Below are 23,268 nucleotides of genomic sequence, written 5' to 3'. Positions count from 1 at the left end.
CAGTCTCCATCAGGTCTCCATCTCAGGGAAAAGTATCCTGGTGATGGTGGAAAGGAGTTGCAGGGGAGGAACAGGAGACAGGATTTTATATGTGGAGACAGGCACTTTTAATGCTCAGAATCAAAGTTTCTGTGGTCCATGATCTTGTGAGAATTCAGATACCCAGCCTCTGCACAAGAGGATGGATGCCTGAACTCGTACAATATTATGGCACCCAAGAGTTTCCATCAACTCTCCCCTCCCTCAAAAGCAAAGTAACTGCGGCAGAGAGGACACAGATCTTGTAAGGTAAATGATCCCGACACAGCAAGATGGGAGGGAGCAGTTGTGGGGAGCGCAGGCAGGGGGAATAGTGTGAATCTTGCAGACAGTTGTTCATAAGGGCAAACAACTGTTGTGATGCTGCAACATTCATAATTTTGGGACTTACTCATAAACAATAGGGGGCACTTGTATTTTCAAACAGGCGCTAAAAGAACACTCATGACCCGGGGATTAGAAGTATTGGTTGCTTCTTGGTTTTCTTCAAGTGCTAAGGTTTTCTGCAAGCATGTGAACTATTGTTTGTTTGTTTATTTAGAAAGAGCACTTAGGCTTATATACCATTCCATAGAACTTTACAGTACTCTCTGAGCAGTTTACAATGTCACATATTGCTCCCAACAATCTGGATTCTCATTTTACTGATCTTGGAGTTTAATTCAACCTCGAGCCATATCAGGATCAAATGTCAGGGTATGGACAGAGTTAGTCTGCAATACTGCATTCTAACCATTGCGCCACCAGAGCTCCTATTTATTTATTAAATTTATATGCTGTCCATCTCATCAGGGGTGGCATGGTGGCTCAGCAGTTAAGGCACTGGGTTTGTTGGGTAGAAAAGTTGGCAGCCCAAGTTTGAGATCCGAGCACCATGTGACAGGATGAGCTCTAGCTCCTGCCAACGTAGAAGTTAGAATACATGTAAATGCAACTAGATAAATAGGTACCACTTTATTGGGAAGGTGACAACACTTCGTGAAAGTATGCTGGCCACATGACCACGGAATTGTCTTCCGACAGTACTTACTCAATGGCCATGAAATGGAGATGAGCACTGCCCCCTATAATCGGTAACAACTAGCAGAGTTAAATCCCAGGGCCTCCTTTTTCTACCCTCTCATTAAAAAACAGCTTTGGGTGAAAAACCCAGAGTTAATCAAAACAATCCAGCTCAATCCCCACTGTATTTTCAAATGGGTTCAAAGGACTCTGGAGATTTTCTTTTAAATGCTAGTTGTTAATACCTCTAATTGTAACCACTGAATTCCCTCACTATATTCTCCTTGGGGAGGTGGGAGGAGGTTGATATTTTTCTTAAGATTCTTTGGCAAAAGCTGAATTGATGCATGATAACGTTTGCAGGAAGGAGGCAGCCTGATGACCTTTAGGCCTTTTAAATGCCATTATTCAAGAAGAATGGAGAGTTAGAAAGCTTAGGAGCAGGGATGTATGTGACGAGGATCAAAAAAGTCAAGATGAGGGCAGTGCCTGATTTATGTGCAAAACACGTAAAAAGGGAGTGCAGCTAGCATCTTTTTTGCCTTCACCTACCTGTGGACATTCCTACTTCAGGAAAAAAATAGAGGGTCAAAGAATATTAGTCAGCAGCAGGTTTAGAATCCAATTAGTTTCAACTGAGAAAGTTTAATGACTGGGAAGATAAACAAAAACAGATATAGATTATAAGGAGATATGTGAACTGGGAAAAATAAGAGGAAAAAATGTATCGGATATGTTCACTGCCTTGAGTTATTTATAAAAAATAATAATAAAGGCATGATATAAATAAATAAGTAAATAATAAACCGAAAGGAGCATACAAATGAAAATAAAAATATTATTCGTTGATTCAGTCTTATGCACATTACCACGCACATTCCCATTTTTCCAGAATGTTTTAGGGCTATAATTCCTAACATTTGCTATAAATGAGCATTTCTAACATATCTAGAGAATTCTAGATTCCGGAATAGTTTTGTTGTTTTTATGCATATTTCTTGAGATGTAAGTAACAGCAGCCTCAGTTAGGCTTTCCTGTTCAGCTGGGTTAATTACTTCCTCCTTTGTCTTGCAGAGGATGGAAAAGTTAATCTGAATGACTTGATGGAAGGGGTAAAGAATATGAAGCTCATATTAAGTGCAGGAGGTAAGTCTCTGGGCAATCTGAAATCAAATTACAATATACAGAAGGAAAGTCTGGAGTTATTGCTTTTACATTCACCAGCCAATGAATAAAATATTTTTATAGCTTTGATTGGTGTAGCAAGTGGTGTAAATTTTATACTTTTATTTTATTTTCTGATTTATGACTGAAATAAAAGTATTATAACTGTGGTTAAGGCAGGGGTGGGCTGCGACGGATTCGCTCGGATTTGGGAGAACCCATAGCTAATGTTATGGCCAGTTTGATGAACCGCCAAATCCCACCCCTGGCTGACCCTAACCCACCACACCCAACCCCTCCCAGGAGTCTCTATGCGGCCCCTTTAGATGCGAGGTAAGTGCAGGACCCGTGCAGAGGCTCAGGAAGGGGCAAAAACAGGCCCCCTGGAAGTTCCAGAAGGATGGAAACGGGGCCATTTCCAGCCTCCAGAACCCAGGAGAGGCAGTTTTCACCCTCATAGAAGCTCGAGGAAAGCCTCCGGAACCTGGGTAAGGTGAAAACGCCCCCCCCAACCATTGTGCAGGAGGCCGACTAGGCCACGCCCACAATGGCCTTGCCCGTCCAGCAACCTGGCAGAGAACCCATTGCTGAAATTTTTGAAGCTCACCCCTGCGTTAAGGTGACAAAGTTTTTGCAAGAATTGGATATTTGCCTTTTTTCAAGTTCTACTCTGGAGGCATTAGGTAAAACACACACTTCCCTTTGCTCCCTTCTGAGCTACCCTGCTCCAAAGTAGCCCCAAAAGACAGGAAGTGGTTCTTTCCCAGTGGGCTGGCAGCATAAAGAAGATGTTGTCTACTCCTGCTCCTGTGAAATGTGTTGAATATTGGTCGAAGGAGGAGGCAGGACGCGTTCTGAGGGAAACTGCAACTGCTTTTATTAAACGTCAACAACCAACTATGTACAAGTAAAAGGTTCAGCACTTTCCCTGCCTGACACCTATTTATACGGAGCTGTCAGGCAGGCTAACCAATCAGCTGTCCCTGACAGCTCGCGCTTAGCCAATCAGGCGCGGCTTGGCTGTTGCTGGCTGCCAGGACATAACAAAATGGCCAGTGGTTCATACTTCTGCTAGAGAATGTTGGTCTTGCAGAATAGGTTTACAGCATAAATTGCTAGAGAGATAACTTTTTTTATTTTTTTATTTTAAAAACTCCTTATGCAGCATATTTTCCATGAAAACATCCTGGTTATAATAATTTATAATACAATAAAAATATAAGTAAAATATAAATAATCACAATAAAAATAGTCTCTGCTTTTTACTAAAGTGACTTTCAGAGATTTCTAGCTGCAGCCTATAGAATCCAGCATTCTATTGTGTCCAATCAAATATATTTGGGAAGCTCACAAGGTCAAACAGGTGATAGTAATTATCTTCTTTTGTGCTTGAGAGCTGTTGTTAAGATAAGCTGCCTGCAGTTCAGGTCCTTGGGTACCTGTTGCTCAATTTAGGCTTCTTGCTGAGCTCCTCTTTGCAATCATTGTAATATGTCATGTCTTGTTGCTTTCTTTTCTTCTGGATTTTCTTCAAAGTGTTGCTGCTGGATTATTTTTAATGTAGAAATTAATTCTTAACAGGTGAATATTAGAAAAAATAAATAAATCAGGCTTTATCACCCTGATCTTGAAATAGTGGTGCTAAATTTTAAGATTTCTGATTTCAATCACTAGCAGGAACAGGAATCAAGACATTTTAGAGATGAATTTGAATACAGCACTAGGTAGAAACCTATTGTTCCCTCCCAAAACTTAGTTTTAGGAAGGAAGAATAAGCTATATACTTCTGATTATGGTGAGATTACTAATGATCCTATATTAACCTCTAAGTGTAGATTAATAGTATGTTTTTTAAATTTTATTCTGACTGACATAGTTATATATATACTAGACAATCAGTCAGGATATCATGTTTGATACAATATTCCAAGCTGCAACACAACCTTGAAAATAATTCCATGCAGAAGGATACTCACCCATCTATCTACTTCTATTAATTTTAATCCTTGGTTAAAAGGTGGGGAACCAGCTAGTAAAGTTGTTTGTTTTCTCATTCCATGGTGGTGGGCTTGGGGAGTTGAAGGGTGACAGAAACTACCAGGCCAGACAGTAATGATGTACTGATGCTTATGAAATATAAATCTTGGATTGTGACATTTAATGGTTTTTGTAAATTGATATCAGGGCAAGTGGTTGAAACTGGTGAATTGAGTTCCAGACTGACAAGAATGGGGCTCAATATAACAGAAGAAGAAACAAAAGAGGCTCTGAAGCCCCTTACTCTTGATGGTAAGTGGAATAGACAAGGCAGTTATAGCAAAGATGAACACTTTGAAGGTTGTATGCACCTTCCAGATACTGGCCCTGAAAATCCACCCACCCCCTCAAAACCTTTTTAGTCCCAAATTCAGCAGCCCAGTTCTTACTCAGTTAATGAATATATTAACAGGAATTCCCATATTGAGAAAAATGAGCTGATCCTTTCAAAGTCATCCCTTTGTAGATCCATTCCAAGCTCTTCAAGGATTTCAAAACCAGAAACAAAATGGCTGCCCCTGAATTAATGAATGAGCCAGGAAAATATGCAGCTTTCAAGCTTCCAGCACTCATCTTACTAACAAGACATTTAATCTGCTGTTTGTTTCCAACTCCCACCTGAACTTCTTGATATCTGAAGAAATAAATCAGATGCAAAGATAGGGAAATAATTTGGCACTTTGCTAACAGGCATCTCACAGTCTTACAACAGATAGAAAGAACACCCATAGCAACTTATAAGTATATGCTTTATATTCTTGGAATTGACTTGAAAAGACATAGCTAAACTATAAAATTACTGACTGGCTCTGGGATGTAACCTTAATTAGTTCTGGGAAGAATCCATCTGAACAGACAGGTAAGATCTGTATCTGGAGAGATGCTTCCCTCAATTTGCCTACTTGATTAGTGAGCAGCAGGTTTCTATAATAGCTTCCAGGCTATTACAGAGCCAATACAAAAACTCAACAATAGGAAGAAGCTGCTGAGATATCTTTATTGGCATAATCAATGCAATAAAGAAGTTTCAGCAGCTCCTTTCTATTGTTGGCTGCAAACACCATTTGGGGAAGGAATTTGCCCCCAAATCAATCAATCTATCTATCTATCTATCTATCTATCATCTATCTATCTATCTATCTATCTATCTATCTATCTATCTATCTATCTATCTATCTATCTACCTACCTACCTACCTACCTACCTTTCTTTCTTTCTTTCTTTCTCTCTCTCTCTCTCTCTCTCTCACACACACACACACACACACACACACACTTTTCTTGAGAAGACACCATCTTTGCAGTTCAATCTTGGCTTCTACGCTAAACTTTTTCTACCTTCCTCAGTCAAAGCTGGAAATCAGAAGTTGGGGCATGGTTTCTTTGTTGAGATCTTCTCTTCCCTCCCTGCTTTGTTCTCATTCTATAGGATGGGCAAGCTGTAGCTTGTTAAACATCAGCTTTCAGCACAACAGTCAACTTGGCCAGTGTTGTGAGCTACTGGGATTTATAATTCATGAATATTCAAATGTACCACTCATAAGATAGGAGCTGCTAGTGCCACCCTATCTTTCCAGCTTTCTGTCAACAAACCAATAACTTATAAGTTTAAAGTCAGTACTGAACTGAAGAACTGCTTGGCTGTCTTTAAAGAAACTGGGTAGAAGAAAAATTCCCATGTTTTTTTTCATTCCTCCTTCTTCCCTCCTCCCCTATTCCAATTTCCTTGATGCTCCTCATACTATTTACATTTTGTGTGCAGGTAATGACGAAGTGGATATGAAGAATGTACTGCAGAATATTATGCTCATGAAACGGCCTTTTAAACTGGAAAGTAAGCTGAATCAGGGGGTTGGAATGCGTGGTTTACCTATCTGGTCTCCTTTACATTTCCTTATTTCCTTTTAAAAAAAATAAAGTTTCTCTTTTTAAACTATGGAGAAACATTCCATCACTTAATAACTCCTCCCATCCCTTGCTCCTTTCCAAATATTTACTCTCACTATCAAACCAGTGTCTGGATGCCTCATGGAATACTTGATTTAATAAAGCAATAACGCTAGTAATTAAAAAATGCGAAAATTAAAAGCATTAAAACAATCCTCAGTAGAGACAAAGCATGTGAAGCTTTTGAAGTTTAGAAACTAAAAGACCATTTTCCTTTAAAAAAATGTTTTAACTTGGACCTGAAAAAACAATACACCTAACTTTTGAAAACCTGAACATCATACATTTCATCTGCTTATATAGTTTATGCAAAACACCGTAATTGATTTTAAATTTAGATTTTAATCTTGGAAATTTGTAATTGACAAATGGGCGAGGAAGCAAATAGTGATGAATAATAATATTAAAAGTAATTTAATTTTTCTCCTAAAAGAGATAGTTCTTTGTTCCTGACATTGTACGTTGTTGTAGTATGGCCCCTGTCAAGAAACTGAAGGTCAATTGATAACCACCCTCCTGCAAAGATTATATGCAGCTGTTTTAGGAGTTAACCCCCAGGGCTACATATACATCATCTTCTAATTTTTTAAGATTTTGTTTATGTTATGGAAATAGAGCCTATGCTTTGCTGCAAATCTATTTCTTCCTCCCCTTTTTTTCTGTTTTGCGTTTGAGAATAAGAAAATAAACAAATGAAATAAATGTAGTGAAATTCTTTTTTTAAAAAAAACCCATTGAAATGGACTGAAGAAGTTTCTAGGATGAGAAGTGAAAGATTTTCAAGGGGGAAAAGCCAGGAAAGTCCAGTTGCCTTTGTAAAGTGCCTTTGGAATAGGCATAAAGAATTGAATCGAGTACATAATAACATATAGAAATAGACCCAAAAGTGCTTTTTCAAGAGGCAACTAAACTTTCTGGTTTTTACAATACAATACAATAATACAATACAATACAATACAATACAATACAATACAATACAATACAATAATACAATACAATACAATAGTAGAGTTGGAAGGGACCTTGGAGGTCTTCTAGTCCAACCCCCTGCCTAGGCAGGAAACCCTATACCGTTTCAGACAAATAGCTATCCAACATCTTCTTAAAGACTTCCAGTGTTGGGGCATTCACAACTTCTGGAGGCAAGCTGTTCCACTGATTAATTGTTCTCACTGTCAGGAAATTCCTCCTCAGTTCTAAATTGCTTCTCTCCTTGATTAGTTTCCACCCATTGCTTCTTGTTCTACCCTCAGGTGCTTTGGAGAATAGTTTGACTCCCTCTTCTTTGTGGCAACCTCTGAGATATTGGAATAATGCTATCATGTCTCCCCTAGTCCTTCTTTCTCTTAAGCTAAACATACCCAGTTCCTGCAACCGTTCTTCATATGTTTTAGTCTCCAGTCCCCTAATCATCTTTGTTGCTCTTCTCTGCACTCTTTCTAGAGTCTCCACATCTTTTTTACATCGTGGCGACCAGAACTGAATGCAGTATTCCAAGTGTGGCCTTACCAAGGCATTATAAAGTGGTATTAACACTTCACGTGATCTTGATTCTATCCCTCTGTTGATGCAGCCTAGAACTGTGTTGGCTTTTTTGGCAGCTGCTGCACACTGCTGGCTCATATTTAAATGGTTGTCCACTAGGACTCCAAGATCCCTTTCACAGTTACTACTACTGAGTATGGTATCACCTATACTGTACCTGTGCATTCCGTTTTTGTTGCCTAAATGTAGAACCTTACTCTTTTCACCATTGAATTTCATTTTATTAGATAGTGCCCAATGTTCAAGTTTGTCAAGATCCTTCTGTATCTTAAGCCTATCTTCTGGAGTGTTGGCTATTCCTGCCAGCTTGGTATCATCTGCAAATTTGATGAGTTCCCCATTTATTCCCTCATCCAAATCATTGATGAAGATGTTGAAGAGTACTGGGCCTAAAACAGAGCCTTGGGGTACTCCACTGCATACTTCCCTCCATGTAGATGCAGTTCCATTGAGAACTACACGTTGAGTGCGGTTGGTCAGCCAGTTACCAATCCATCTGGTGGTGATGCTGTCTAACCCACATTCTTCTACTTTATCTAGTAGTAGGTTATGGTCTACCTTATCAAAAGCCTTACTGAAGTCCAAGTAAACTATATCAACGGCATTCCTCTGGTCCACTAATTTTGTCACATTATCAAAGAATGCAATAAGATTAGTCTGGCATGATCTGTTTTTGACAAATCCATGTTGGCTTTTGGCTATTACTTTGTTTGCTTCTAGGTGTTCGCAAATTCGTTGCTTGATTATTTTTTCCAGAATCTTTCCTGGTATTGAGGTTAGGCTGATAGGTCTGTAGTTTCCTGGATCTAATTTTTTCCCTTTTTTGAAGATGGGAACCACATCAGCTCTTTTCCAGTCCTCTGGTAGTTCCCCGGTGTTCCAGGATCTCTGAAAGATATAATTCAGTGGTTCTGAGATCTCGTCTGCTAGTTCCTTCAGAACTCTGGGGTGTAATCCATCCGGTCCTGGTGATTTGAACTCATCTAGGGTAGACAGGTGCTCACTTACCATTTTCTTCCCTATTTCAATTTGTGTTCCTAATTTTGTGGTGCTGCTTTTGATAGGTTGGACTGTTTTATCCCTTTGTGTAAAGACAGATGCAAAACATGAGTTAAATAGTTCTGCTTTCTCCCTGTTGCTTGTCACCTTCTTGCCACTTTCTCCTAGCAATGGACCAATTGTTTCCTTAACTTTTTTCTTGTTTTTAACATGTTGGAAGAAGCTTTTTTTGTTAATTTTTACTTTTGTGGCAAGCCTTTCTTCATTGTGAGCCTTAGCTTTCCTCACTTCATCTTTACAGGCTCGGGCTATTTGCTGATATTCTGCCTTAGTTATGTCCCCCTCCTTCCACTTTTTATACTTACTTTTTTTGTCTTTCAGTTTGTCAGATAGTTGTTTATGCAGCCATGCTGGTTTCTTTTGGGAGCTGTTGTTTTTCTTCTTCATTGGTATTGTGTTAGACTGGGCTTTTCTAATCTCATTTTTCAAAATTTCCCAAGCTTCTTGAGTTGTTTTCCCCTCGAGGATTCTCATCCATGGAATTTTTCCCAAGCTCTCTCTAAGTTTATTGAAATTAGCTTTCTTAAAGTCCAAGACTCTAGTTTGACTTTGTTCTACTACTTGTGTTTGGATAATGTTGAATTCCAATATTGCATGGTCACTTGCCCCCAGGGTTCCTATGGCTTCAACACCTTCTATCATTTCCTCTCTGTTAGTGAGAATTAAGTCCAGTATGGCTGATCCCCTTGTTTCCTTCTCTACTTTTTGGAAAACAAAGTTGTCTGCTAGGTTTGTTAGGAACCTGTTGGATCTTCCACTTGGTGCAGAGTTTGTTTCCCAGTTGATGTCAGGGTAGTTAAAATCTCCCATTACTATTGTGGTGTGCTTCCTACATACCTTAGTTAGCTGACTAGCAAAAAGTTCATCTTCTTCCTCTGCTTGGTTGGGTGGCCTGTAGTATAGACCTATGGCAATGTCATTTCCCCCACAACCTTTAATATTGACCCAAATGCATTCAAGATAGTTCTCATTATTGTTGTGCTCTATTTCTGTAGAGACATAGTTATTTCTTATATATAGTGCAACTCCACCTCCTCTTTTATTTGGTCTATTTCTTTTAAATAATTTAAATCCTTCTAGCTGTATGTTCCATTTGTCAGTTTCATCCCACCAAGTTTCTGTAATGGCAATAATATCATATCTGCCCTCTTTTACTTGAATTTCTAATTCTCCCTGTTTATTCCTCATACTCTGTGCATTGGTATATAGACATTTGAGTCCATTTTGATTGACCTTGTGTTTACTGTCTACATAACCTGTATTATGCCTGACTGCCCCTATTTTCTTGCCACTTGTGTGATTCATGCACATGGTATGACAATCACTATTACATGCTTGGTTTTGCTTGACAGCAGGAGTGATAATCTTACCCACACACACATCTATGTTACATGCATTTATAACCCTATGAATTTTAGTTTGCTGGGGACAGAGATGTTCTGTATCTATTAATTCTCTGTCCCCGCTCTTCAGTTTAAATGTTTATCAAGAAAATCTGTGAATTTAATGCCAAGTAACTCAGTTCCTTTCTTGGATGGGTGCAACCCATCTCTTTTGTACAGTTTTTCATTGGACCAGCTACCGGCTTCATGACTAATAAAACCAAAGCCTTCCCTTTTACACCACTCCTTTAGCCAAACATTAAACTCTGCTACACGCTGGCCCTTCCCTTTTTGTTCCTTATATACAGGTAAAACCTCTGAAAAGATAAGCCTACAACCTATACTATTAAGTTCATACCCCAAGTTCTGGAAATCATTCTGCACAAAAAGTACATCTTTCTGGGATAGATCATTAGTGCCAAGATGTATAATAGCATCAACGTCACAGTCCTTACTTGCATTCTTGACTATCTTAAGAATACGCCTCTTGTCTCTGCTGGCAGTAGCACCTGGCAGACACCTGACCTCTTTTAAAACCTCCTTATCCTCTCCTAAATTAACATCTCTTACGATTGAATCACCAACCAGAAGGTGACTTCTCTTTTTACATACCTTGATCTTCTTCTGCGACTGATGTGTGATACCTGGTTCCCCTTTTCGCCTTTCCGAAGAAAGTTCTTCATTTTGGACCACGATCCCCTGCTTATTTGAGTTTTCTTTGAAGACATTTTGCTTCTCATTCAAGAAGCTTCTTCAGGCCAGTTGCCTCTTGAAAAAGCACTTTTGGGAGAACCATGACCTGGATGACTGAGAATTTCTATAGACATTTAGCTATATAGAAGTAGACTAAACAGTATTCTGCCCAAGGTCATGATAGTTAAATTATATTCATTTCCTTTAAGTACAGGTATTTTAAACAAAACAAGTTTATTGCTTGAAATAAGTAGGAACTGATCCAACTTTGGTCTCCTTTTTCTGCACATACAGGAGACAAGATTGATATTCAAGATCTGAACAACATTCTGACCTCTGCAGGAGTTCAACTCACAGAAGCAGAATTCCAGGAAGCCTTGGCAACTACCCAAATAGATAGTTAGTATTTACTTTGACATTACTTTGCTGAAATACTTACAAAATCATAGAACCATAAATTTGAAATAGATGGTGTAGGTAGGCTACTGAGAAAAAACACTCTGTTTGTTTAAAGCATCTATTTTCAACTCCTGTGTGGCATGTCCCTCAATTTGAAAGCTCAAGAAATATTAGTACAGATAACATTATACCACTGAAATATAATGGGGGGGAAATCAAAGTACAGCAGTGCAAGTTTTTTTAAAAAAGAAAGAAGCAAATGGGTATTTACATTTCTGCTGGACTTAACAAAGTAATTTTAATTATCTGCCAACACACACATACCCTATGTAAAAAGGAACATGCAAAAATTATAATTCCATCTAATTCAAGCATATCAGTATGAGACCATTGAATTTTAGCCAGAAAGCAGTTACTAAGTCCTGCCTTAATACTAGTAGAGATAGCTCAGTGGCTATGTTCCACTTGAGGCCAACTGAACCTATCAGACACTATCAAACTATCCAATACTATCATTTGGGGGCACCGACAGTGAATCAATTGGCAGTGGACTCCAAAGGCAAGGCTCTGATCGGTTAGCTGACTGACAGAATGGAAAAATGCTTTGCTTGAAACTGATTCATAGCTGCAAATTTCACCTGACCAGCAGGAAGCTATTTCCCTTTGTCACATGGTCATAGTTGATGATGACAGTACAAAGAGGAGCAGGAATGGAAAAAAACAGAAGTGGTATTCCTTGTAGAAAGAATGTGTGTGTGGGGGGGGGGGGAACGGGACAAGACAGACAAAATGAAAATTAAATAAGGTCCTTTCCCCAGAATACCTCAAGACATGTAGGCTATATATGAACAGGAACTGGGAATAAAGGGAAAATTGGTTGGTGGAAGAATATTTTTATCTTTTGCCATTTGTGGCCTTTTCTCATGCAAGTGATGACTTTGCAATGATAAGCATAATATGCAAATTGTCTTCATATTTGTTATTGCACAAGTATTGCATGCTATTAGAAAACCAGAAAAATGTTTATAATTTCAGAATGTTTTTCTAAAACGTGATGTAAAATAATTCTTCAATCAGTTTTTTTTAAATGCACAATTTTCAGATGTTCATAACATTTCTATATCCAGTGCCTGTGTACTGTAACTATAGTACATAAGTCTTCCTCAGGATATACTTTCTTTGGATACACTGCCCTTGAGCCCCATGACCCATAGCAATTAGCATTCCAGAAATAAGTTGGCTGGGGTACTTCAAACTATTCTGGTCTTTGACTATAATAAAGGTTTAATTTGATTTAATTTGAAATATCAGGATCCTGTTCTGACCCAGGCTTCCTCAGAAAGCAAAAGCAAAGTCTTAGTCCCAACAAAACCTATTTTATTTACATGACTATGAATTCCTTTCATTCACAGTCAGCAAGGCTTATCAAACAGTCTTTCAGAGGAATGTTTGTCCACATGCATCTTATCCCTTTAGGAGCACTGCCAGATAGCTAGTGTCCACAGAGCAAAGCAAAACTTGGCACAGAGTTTCTCACAAATAGAGCTTTCCAGACCGATGAACAAATTGTTTCCTGCAAAAGCCCACTCCCAATTTGTTCCTCTTTTGTTTACTATGGGAGGGGCCAATCACCTCTAACATGTGGCTTTACTCTTGAGTCAACCCTGCTTTCTTAGTTGTTCTTGTCTTCTGGCAGCTCTGCGCATGCACACACTGGGAATAGGCTCCAGGTGTTCCTCTGCCTCTCTGCTGTCTAGTTCCCTCTCTGCCGCTGACACAGAGCCCTTTTCTGAGCTTTCCTCAGCCCTCAGGATTGGTTCCTGTTCCTCTACAACCTCCTCACTGTCCTACTCTGCTGCCAGCTCCACAGGCCACCGGCGGACCACAACAGATCCCATGGGACATATGGTCAAGAAGGCAGCACTATATTGAACATTCCTTTTGAGTAGAAAAAAAGCATTATGTGTCTTTTAATTTCTAGTGCCTACTTAAGTCACTTGAGGAGTAGTATTCTTTCTGCTTTCAAAACTTCGTTAAAATATTAAAATATAAGATATTTCTTTTTATATATCTATTTTTTATCTACTATGTCATAAAAATAATAGGACCCAAACTGTGTATTGCTATAAATCGTCATGGACTCTCTAAGCAACACCTCTTTTTTTTTAGTTGAAGGGAAAGTAAACTTAGGAGAATTTATCAAGTCAGTGAGGGAAGTCCAGCCATATCCTCATCCTGGTAAGTTAATAAATTGATTAATAATGAACCGAGGTAAAAGACCACAAAAATAATTGTGTATTTTTGTTGCTATGGTGATACATGTGACAACCTTGAATTATACATCCAATTGACTTTGGTTCATGTATGAAACAATGTGCTGCAGAAAACCCTCCATCGTTTTCTATATGGAAATAGAATGCAGGGCTTGTCCAACAAGCTTTAATATGTATGATAGGTATAGATGTAGATGTTATACAGTTATACAGATTTTTAAAAATAAAATAGAATTCAGAGATTTTGTATCTACATACATTATGCCAGTAAAATGGGAATTTAGCAGTTTCATAGTTAGCTTTCCCTCCCTTTCTAGTATTCTATATTATTCTATATTCTCTCCATTCTGGGTCTCTCCTATTAAATGAAAGCACAGTTATTAAAATGCTGTATTGTTTACTTTTTATTTCATCTCTATTTTTCCTAGAAGAAGAAACCATTGCTTTTCTAGAAGAGAAGGATATCGTTCAAGAAGAGGAAGAGGAGGTTCCGGTTGAGGAAGAAAAAGTTGCTGCCTCTGAGGAAGAGGAAGAGAAAATTTCTGTTAAGGAAGATGAAGTTGCTGAGGAAGAGGAAGAGGAGGTTCCGGTTAAGGAAGAGGAAGTTGCTGAGGAGGAGGAAGAGCAGATTCCTGTTAAGGAAGAGAAAGTTACTGAGGAAAAGGAAGAGGACATTCCTATTAAGGAAGAGAAAGTTGCTGCCACTGAGGAAGAAGAAGAGCAAATTCCTGTTAAGGAAAAGAAAGTTGCTGCCACTGAGGAAGAGGAAGAGCAGATTCCTGTTAAGGGAGAGAAAGTTGCTCCCACTGAGGAAGAGGAAGAGAAGATTTCTGTTAAGGAAGAGAAAATTGCTGCTGCTGAGGAAGAGGAAGAGAAGATTCCTGTTAAGGAAGAGAAAGTTGCTGCCACTAAGGAAGAGGAGATTTCCAATGAGAAAGAAAAAACTGCTGCTCAGGAAGAGAAGATATCTATTAAAGAAGAGAAATATGCTTCTTCTCAGGAAGAGGAAGGTAAAGAGAAAATTGCTGCCCAGGAAGAAAATGTTGCTGTTGAAGAACTGGGTGCCATTCTAGCCAATAAGGGCATTTCTCTGACAGACAAAGAGCTGGAAGAAGCCTTGATAAAGGCAAAAGTAAATGGTTGGTATTTATATTCTGACTTGTTTCAGAGGTACTCAAATGACTAGCAAGATAAATTATAAAGCAATTTTTTAATCTCCCAAATGTATTGGATTATGCTCCCATCATCTCAGTGATGGGGAAGGGTACTTTAAATATAAAAACAGTCCTTCCCAAGTGTTTTGTAATCCTAGCATTCCTAAAGCTACCTTTATTGCAATTTGCAAGCAAATTTCTGATTTTCAGTAATACCATTTTTTGCTTTTATACTTCAAAAATCCAAAACAATAAAAAAGGAAACAGCTGAAATTTTCTATTCCAATTATGTCAGATCACCAGTGTCATGTCACTTGTGAAACTTAGGGGTCACAAAAATATAAGTAAATGGCTATGTATGTTTGTCTGCGTACACATACACACACAAATATACCCAGGACCACTTCCTTCACCTAAAAATCAGGCTATTTTATTAGATTACCTAGGTAGAAACCATTTCTACCTAGGTAACCTAGGTGTTCCACTTTCAGGCAGAAAAAAGAATTGAAGCTAGGCAGCGCTACTTTTTAATAATAGTGCTGGATCTCTGAAATAGAACAGAATAGAACAGAATTCTTTATTGGCCAAGTGTGATTGGACACACAAGGAATTTGCCTTTGGTGCATATGCACTCAGCGTACATAAAAAGATATCATAAGGTACAACTATTAATGATAATCATAGGATACAAATAAGCAATCAGAAAACAATCAATATAAATCGTAAGGATACAAGCAACAAAGTTACAGTCATAAGTGAAAGGAGATGGGTGATAGGAACGATGAGAAGACTAATAGTAATCTCATATGGAGATCAGTTTGGCCACCTCCTAATTGCATTCAGACAAAACTGTTTCAGAAGATATTTTAACTAGACTGGATAATTTACGAATAGTTGTATTTATGAGTGTTTTTGTTTTCTGAGTTGTTCATTTTATTATTATTGTGGTTTTATGTTGATTATATTTAAATTTACCGAATCTGTTTTGAATTACTTTTCTATATCATGTTAACTGCTGAAAGTCATTCACATTGTGGTGGAAATGAATATAATAAAAGTGTGGCCTTGAATTACAACTCATCCTTTGTAAATGAAAAAAATGTGCTTAAGAAGGAAGTAGACTTCAAAAGATAAAATTGTTAAACATCACTATAATTTTTTTTAAAACGAAGTAATCTGGAGAAAACTGATTGTGTCAAGCCTGATTATGGAGGCAAGGGAGACACCAGGCATTAAATCATAAGCAATTTGGAGATGTAGCCTAGAAACTGTCTAATTTGAGGAGAGCTTCACCAATGCCCAATGTAACATGAAGCCACTACGAACATCCCCCAAATTACCTTACTGTGGGAAAGGAAAAAAAGACAATGTTTTTATTGTCGGCCATTATAAATCACTGCAAGAATTGTGAGAACAACATTTTGCTGCTGTTACTTTTCTTTCTTTCTTTTCCCCTTACAGTTGATGGGACAGTGAACCTCTGTAACTTTTTCAAAGCAATTCATGAGATTCAAGGGCCACCTCCAGATGGTAAGCTGAAAGACAACATAAAATATACTACATGCTTTTTTTCTAGACACCCTTTATATTGCCTTTGATCCAAACAGCAAAGGAGTTTACATTGCCTATAAACGTTTCATTCCAAATATTGCTTTCCTCCCTAGAATATTTTATGGCTCAATGACTGCAGTGATACTTGCTTAAGTAGACAAGCCATTGCAGGCGTACACAATGTTTTTCAGTTAAATCAATTCATGTATGGGATAAATCTACAGGCATATGTAAACTGTCCCAAATGTGCACTTGCATGATAAAATGTGAGCCATTTTGTGAATATGAAAAAAATGAATCAAAACAATAATAATAGATTGATATCTATTATGCAATAGACAATAATAATAGATGTGCCTGCAATGTTGTATAGTGTTTGTGACTATTTTGACAGGACATGTGCGTGGGAAGTTCTATAATTTTTCCTTTTATATCATAATTCCTGCACATTCCTGGGGTTCTTGAACCTAACTCTATTAACTTCTAGTTAGACCTGGGGTTAAAACTCAAAGAGGTAAGGTGGAAAAGAGTTCATCCCTCTTTGCTGTAGACTCTTTTGCTATGAAAAGTAAATGTTTTATTCCATGCATAAATGTATGAGCAAATGTGATTTTCTAATCTTCTAATATGTAGTAGTATGTATTCTAGGTGATTTTCTTTCTTCTGAAATTTGCCTAGCATTCTAAATGCTTCAAAAAATGTTCTGCATCTTCATTCCATTGAATCATTTCCTCCCTCCCTCTCCCCTCCCCCGCTCTATCTCTCTCTTGCCATCTCCCCTGCTATCTCTATGACCTGGATTTTCCTGTTCTCATGTTTCCCTTCTTTCTTACAGTAGCAAAAAAGGATGAAGGCTTAGAAGAGCCAAAGAGAGAGAAAACAGTTCCAATGATCTCCCTAAATGGATCGGCAATAGGTAGTAAAAATGAGGCTGATTAAAAAGGGGCAAGTTCAGAGAGGGAAATAATACGGAGTCTCCACATTCTTGAACATATTCAGACCCATATAAAACCATCATTTTGTGGTAAATCTCAATCAAAAAGTGGAGCATACAGTACAGTATTGCTTCCTTAACCAGAATAATACATAAATAATAAAGCAAGAACAAGAATTCTACCCGTTAATTCTACATTTTAAGTCTTTAACATAATCAAGTGGGAGCCACACAGATTTTTGTGTGGATTCTGATTGGACTGATCTGTTTCAATAATTGATTTGTTTTCCTATCTATCCATGATATTTTCAACTATATTCTCTTCATGCTGTGTGCTAGCTGAGCCCATATCTGGAACATGAGACTCTGCTCCCAGTTATTCATATCCTGATCATCTCCTGCATGGATATTATAACATTATATTACATGGGGCTGCTCTTGAAGATTGTCAATCACTCAAATTACCCAACCTCAGCTACATCATCCTTTCTCTCAAAAACTTGTCGTTCTGAAAAGAAAAGAAAAAGCCCTGTGGAAATGACCTACTATTCCAACAGAATTTGAAAATAAAACACAAAATTTCTTTTTCTGTAGTAAATAATGCTTTTAAAATAATGCACCGATTGAATATGCTCCTGCATGCAAATACATGCGCACACAAGCAAATAACTTTCATTTCCAAATTTTTCCATTCTTATTCCTATCACACGAACGATTGTGTTCAAAGTTTTCAGAATTTCAATAATTTTCACTTCTGTAATTATCAGGAAATGCTGTGTTTATTTTTCTTTTAAGGAACAGGGATTCTATTTTCTAAGCAGCTACAATTTAACCTGGTGTCAGAATCAGAATTTGATTCACAATGAGCTCTTCTACCCTTATAGGAAGCTGTTCAGAAATAGATCATATGCAGTGCTTCGCAAACGTTTTGTTTACAGTAAGCACCCTAGAAAGAAAAGCATCCTCATTTACAGAAGTACAGGCCAGGAGTCTCAAAGAATGAAAAAATAATAAGACAGTTTTTAATTGCCTTTTTAATATATATTTTTCTTTTGCAGAAGATAAAATTGATATTGAGTGCTTGGATGAAGTCTTGGAAGAAATGGGAATCCGTTTAACCAACAGACAACTATATGAGGCATTTAAACACACTTCAAAAGATGGTTGGTTTCTTAGTTCATTTAAACAGAGTAGTTGCTATCTAACCTTTGGTTTTTATTCCACAAAATAATTCTTACAATTTTACAATAAGAGAATACTTTAGAGCACTACTTGGGTGAGTTACTGTGCTGTAACTCACCCAAGTAAACAACCAAATCCTTGCAAGAAAATGAATTTGTAATGCATATAATTCAGCCACTATCTTTAGGGGCCAAAGGCAGACTTCTGAAAGGAAGTATGGAAACGGACAAAATGAAAATATCAATCCATAGTCCATTATGTCTAAGGGGGAAATCAGGATGAAAGACTATTTTACATTTATTTGCATAACAACTGTCAAACTCCAAGTAAGGATTATGAAAATATTACTACATACTAAATTTGAATTTTATTTAAGGGTAGGTGAGTACAGAGGAGTCATTGATTCAATTCAGGAATTGATCTTTTTGGTATAGTATTTATTATTGTTTCCTTATTTTTACTTATTGACTTACATTTTTCAAGAGGCAACTGGACTTTCTGGAGTTTTTTTGAAGACGTTTTGCTTCTTATCCAAGAAGCTTCTTCGGCTTCCTAACCCTAAACTCTTGAAAAAGCACCTTTGAGACAACCATGATCTGAATGACTGAGAATCTCCAGAGACATTTATTGTGTTACACTTATTCCCAACTGTTCATTTCTATTTGGGAACAATGAATGCAATTTACATTACCATATTGTTGAGTTCAGCTCAAGAGTTTACTGTGTGCTAAAGTAGCACAGATCCTTTTCTATAAGGAGCTGTTTCTGTTTCTGTCTATCCTCTTCTTAGACACTTAACAATTTGTACTAAAGCTGAACTAAATTTTATTCTCTTCCATCTCAAACACATAGGTCTACTTTCACCTCTTTCCTCCTCTTCACTCCATTTTATTGTTCTCACCTGAAACTGCAGATAACTTGGTTGATAGAACATAGAATAATAGAGTTGAGAAGGCTCTCAGAGATCTTCAAGTCCCATCCCCTGCTCAAGTAGATCTTATATCGTTTCAGATAAAGGGTTGTCCAGTCTCCTTTTGAAAGCGTTCAGTGATGAAACACCCACGATTTTTGAAGGCAACTTATTCTATTGGTTAATTGCTGTCACCTTCAGCAAAGTCTTCCTTAGTTCTAGGTTGCTTCTCTCCTTGGTTACTTTCCAACCATTGTTTTTTGTCTTGCCGTTTGATTCTTTGATCTTAGAATTCAATCCAGGATTGTTTTGTTTTATCCCTTCTTTCGGTTTCTTTCTTGCAGAAAATGGGATGGTGGAAAAGAAAGCATTTATGGAAAGTGTAAATGCCATTTTGAAGAACCAGCAAAAAGGTAAGCTGAAGCATTAAACTGAATAATCATAACAGTACATATATATTAAGATTTTTTGTTGAAACAGTTCACATTTGTGTGACCATTTCAATTAAAACAAATTATAATATATTTTATTATATTATAATATATAATATATATATAAATGCTAATATGGGTGTAAAATTTTAGGGATCATGCTGAAGATTGAAAGCAGGAAACAAGTTATCTATGCCCAAACTATATTTTACTTTCTAATTTTCCACAAAGTTACTATTTCTCTTTTCCTACGTGAAGTTGAGATTAGAATCAAAAGAAGGAGGGGGGAAGGTAGTATTCCCACGCTGGTTTACTTTGTGTCTGAATGGCTTCTGTACTTTGTATGTTCCAGTACTATAGGCAACATGAAATTGGCAAGAATCAGAAAATCCTCTACATTTTGTAACTTCCCAAATACTTGCAATCATAATGCCCCTGGAAAAATAGCTAACTTTTAGTTTCATTATTGTTTTGTGCTTCAGAGAAGCAATAGAGGCATCAAATTTTGCCCATAAGCTCTGAAAAACCCACAACAAATACAAAGGTGCTTTAAGTTGTTGGCATTGACTATACAGAAATACTGTGTTTGTTAACATTTCTAAGTCAGCCCTCTCCCAGACAACTCTGGGCAAAGAACATTGCAAGCAAAACAATACAGTTAGAACAAACTGCAATTTTCTTTTAAAGCCTATCATGATGCCCTCAGTCCAGATAAGCAAAAGTCTTCAAAGTGTTCTAATCTACTTGTGAAAAGCTAGGAAGATGGAGGGGCAGAGATTTATAAAGTGGAGTGCCTAGACTCACAACTGATCTCTTGAATTCACTGAATCAAGTGGCCAGATTCTATTCTGGCATGCCAGTCTGAAATAACCTGGTGTTATACATGTATAAAGGTGTGTGTGTGTGTTTGTTTGTTTGTTTGTGTGGGTGTATTATACATGTATAAATGTATAAAGGGTGACACAATGGCTCAGTGGCTAAGACGCTGAGCTTGTTGATCAGAAAGGTTGGCAGTTTGGTGGTTCGAATCCCTAGTGCCGCATAACAGAGTAAGCTGCCATTACTTGTCCCAGCCAACCTAGCAGTTCAAAAGCATGTAAAAATGCAAGTAGAAAAATAGGGACCACCTTTGGTGGGAAAGTAACAGTGTTCTGTGCACCTTTGGCATTGAGTCATGCTGGCCATATGACCATGGAGATGTCTTCAGACAGTGTTGGCTCTTCGGCTTTGAAACAGAGATGAGCACCACCCCTTAGAGTCGGGAATGACTAGCACATATATACCTTTACCTTTATACATATATGTTTTAAAACTAAAGGTCAGCACTTTGAACTGGTCTCAAGAGCCTGCTGGTAACCAATGTAAAATGAGTGCTATCACACTGATGCCGCCAATTCAGCAGTCCCTTTGCTTTGTACCAACTATGGCTTCTGGATCTTCTCCAAAGGCAGTTCTGTGAAGAATACATTGAAGCAATCCATCTATGTTGTTAAATTACATCCCAAACAAGTCCCCTAAATCAAAGTATGTTTTTTTAGAATGTATAACTCTCCAAGTCAAAAAATAAAAAGTTGCCTCCACCATGCTAGTAGGATTTTTGGGGAAAGAGATAGAAAACACCAAGCACAGGATTCTTCTTACCCTTTATCATAGTCTCTTCAGTGTGTATCTTGTTGCAATTGCAGCTAACTGAATTGGTTCAGGTAAAGAGGAAATTCTTGATGCTCTTCCTAGAGGAGAAAGAATATGGGCCAAGTACTCCTGTGGGAGTCAATCTGGACCTGGGCAAATAATGCAAAATTCATTTCAGTAGTTGATTTGATTTAGAAAAACAGTCCAGGTCTGATTTAGAAAATAAATTGGATACAATTTGGGAAGTCAAGCTCACTTTTTAAAATAGGTCAGTTTGATTTGTGTTTGTAAATCAATTAGGAAGTCATCAAAATTATCCAGATCAATTTGGAAGCATGCAATTCAATTCAATCCAGAAAGCCAAAGATTTGACTGAATTGCTTCATTCATGCCCTTGTCACTGCACAGTTCCACTATTGCAATGTGATCTACCCTTTAAGGCCACTAGAAAGCTTCAATGTATGTAGACCAGAATGTATGGGCATGAGTAATGGCAGCCACTGGTGACCAGCAGACTTCCATGTGTGATTCAAGGTCTTGGTTATTCCTACCCTGTTTCAGGTTTCAGATTCATATACAAACAGTTGCTAAGTGAGAATAGAATTTACTCACAGCTGAGTAGATAACTGGCAGACTAGGAAAGGAACATAAATCAAAACAGAGTGTCTGGGAATGGCAGCTTGCCTGGGTAGTTTTGCTTTCAACAAACCATTTTTTAATGTGGAAAAAAAGTCAAAATCTAATCCAAAGTTCAGAGAGCCAAGTCAGGTTTGTCAGCCAGTCCAAAGGTTTGCATTTCAAGATTCATGAGCGGAAGGCACAGGAATGACCTACCAGAGCAAGAGATCAGACACTTGTTTCCAACTGAGAAGCACAGATCAGGGCTGCCTCTTAAATTAAGGCAACTAAATTAAGGTTGAGTATCTTTGCTCTGCTCTGTGCTAAGTTCACTGAGTCCAAGGGCTTGGAGACTATACAAACCAAAGAACTGCTCCAGCAATGGTCCTTTTATTTGATCAATCAGCCTGATTACTGGCTTGGGAGTCTTTTGAAATTGACCTTACATTGGTTTAGCTGGAGCAACTTTGCCAGAATCTGAGTTCTGGGACGTAACATAATCTATATAGCATTGCATGGCACATGACAAAGTTGTTTGAGAGATTATCTGTCTCTCATGGTTTCTGCCCAACCAGTATAAACTAGGAGAATTGGTATAATAATAATAATAATAATAATAATAATAATAATAATAATAATAATAATAATAATAATAATAATAATAATAATAATAATAATAATAGTAATAATAATAATAATAATAATAATTATTATTATTATTATTATTATTATTATTATTATTATTATTATTATTATTATTATTTTATTTGATTAGCCGCAACCCTCTCCCGAAGGACTCGGGGCGGCGTACAATCAAAGCAAATAAAATACAGATAAAGACAAACATACATACATAAGAAACAAAGACATATACATGTGCATGGAGGAGGTAGACTAATGAGTGAAGACAATTAAAAAACACAATTTAAAATCCCATTGAATAAAATTACCAAATTAAAAAACCCGTCAGGAGCGTTATGAAGTTATGGTTGAGCCAGGCCAGCTATTTGGAATAGGTGGGTCTTGAGCTTTACACGGAAGGAGCGGAGGTCAGTGGTGGTCCTAATATCCGGAGGGAGGTCATTCCACAGGGCTGGGCCCGCCACAGAGAAAGCTCTGCTCCTAGGCGCCGCCCCTCGGCACTGTCTGGTGGACGGCACCTGGAGAAGTCCCTCTCTGTGCGAGCGGATGGGTCATAGGGATGTATGGGGCAGAATACGATCCCGCAGGTAACTAGGTCCTGATCCATGGAGCGCTTTAAAGATCGTAATCAAGACCTTGAAACGCACCCGATAGACCACAGGAAGCCAGTGCAG

The 23,268-nt window shown here is 37.8% G+C and overlaps 1 protein-coding gene across 1 annotated transcript in view; it reads left to right on the top strand.

The window, feature by feature from the left end:
- The window catches only part of EFCAB13 (EF-hand calcium binding domain 13), a gene marked incomplete at its 5' end in the record, with an annotated part of 56,875 nt that overhangs the window by 5,692 nt on the left and 27,915 nt on the right, over window positions 1-23,268 (top strand). Inside the window, 10 exons of the mRNA XM_081970637.1 lie at window positions 2,117-2,188; window positions 4,391-4,495; window positions 6,005-6,076; window positions 11,163-11,267; window positions 13,437-13,505; window positions 13,969-14,679; window positions 16,156-16,224; window positions 17,081-17,161; window positions 18,238-18,342; window positions 19,616-19,684. Of these exons, the coding sequence (XP_081826763.1) occupies window positions 2,117-2,188; window positions 4,391-4,495; window positions 6,005-6,076; window positions 11,163-11,267; window positions 13,437-13,505; window positions 13,969-14,679; window positions 16,156-16,224; window positions 17,081-17,161; window positions 18,238-18,342; window positions 19,616-19,684 (1,458 nt within the window). The remainder of the gene's footprint in view (window positions 1-2,116; window positions 2,189-4,390; window positions 4,496-6,004; window positions 6,077-11,162; window positions 11,268-13,436; window positions 13,506-13,968; window positions 14,680-16,155; window positions 16,225-17,080; window positions 17,162-18,237; window positions 18,343-19,615; window positions 19,685-23,268) is intronic.

The sequence above is a fragment of the Natrix helvetica genome (assembly GCF_964273705.1).
Source record: "Natrix helvetica genome assembly, chromosome: Z".
NCBI lineage: Eukaryota > Metazoa > Chordata > Lepidosauria > Squamata > Natricidae > Natrix > Natrix helvetica.
This window is presented reverse-complemented; position numbering and strand designations above follow the sequence as displayed.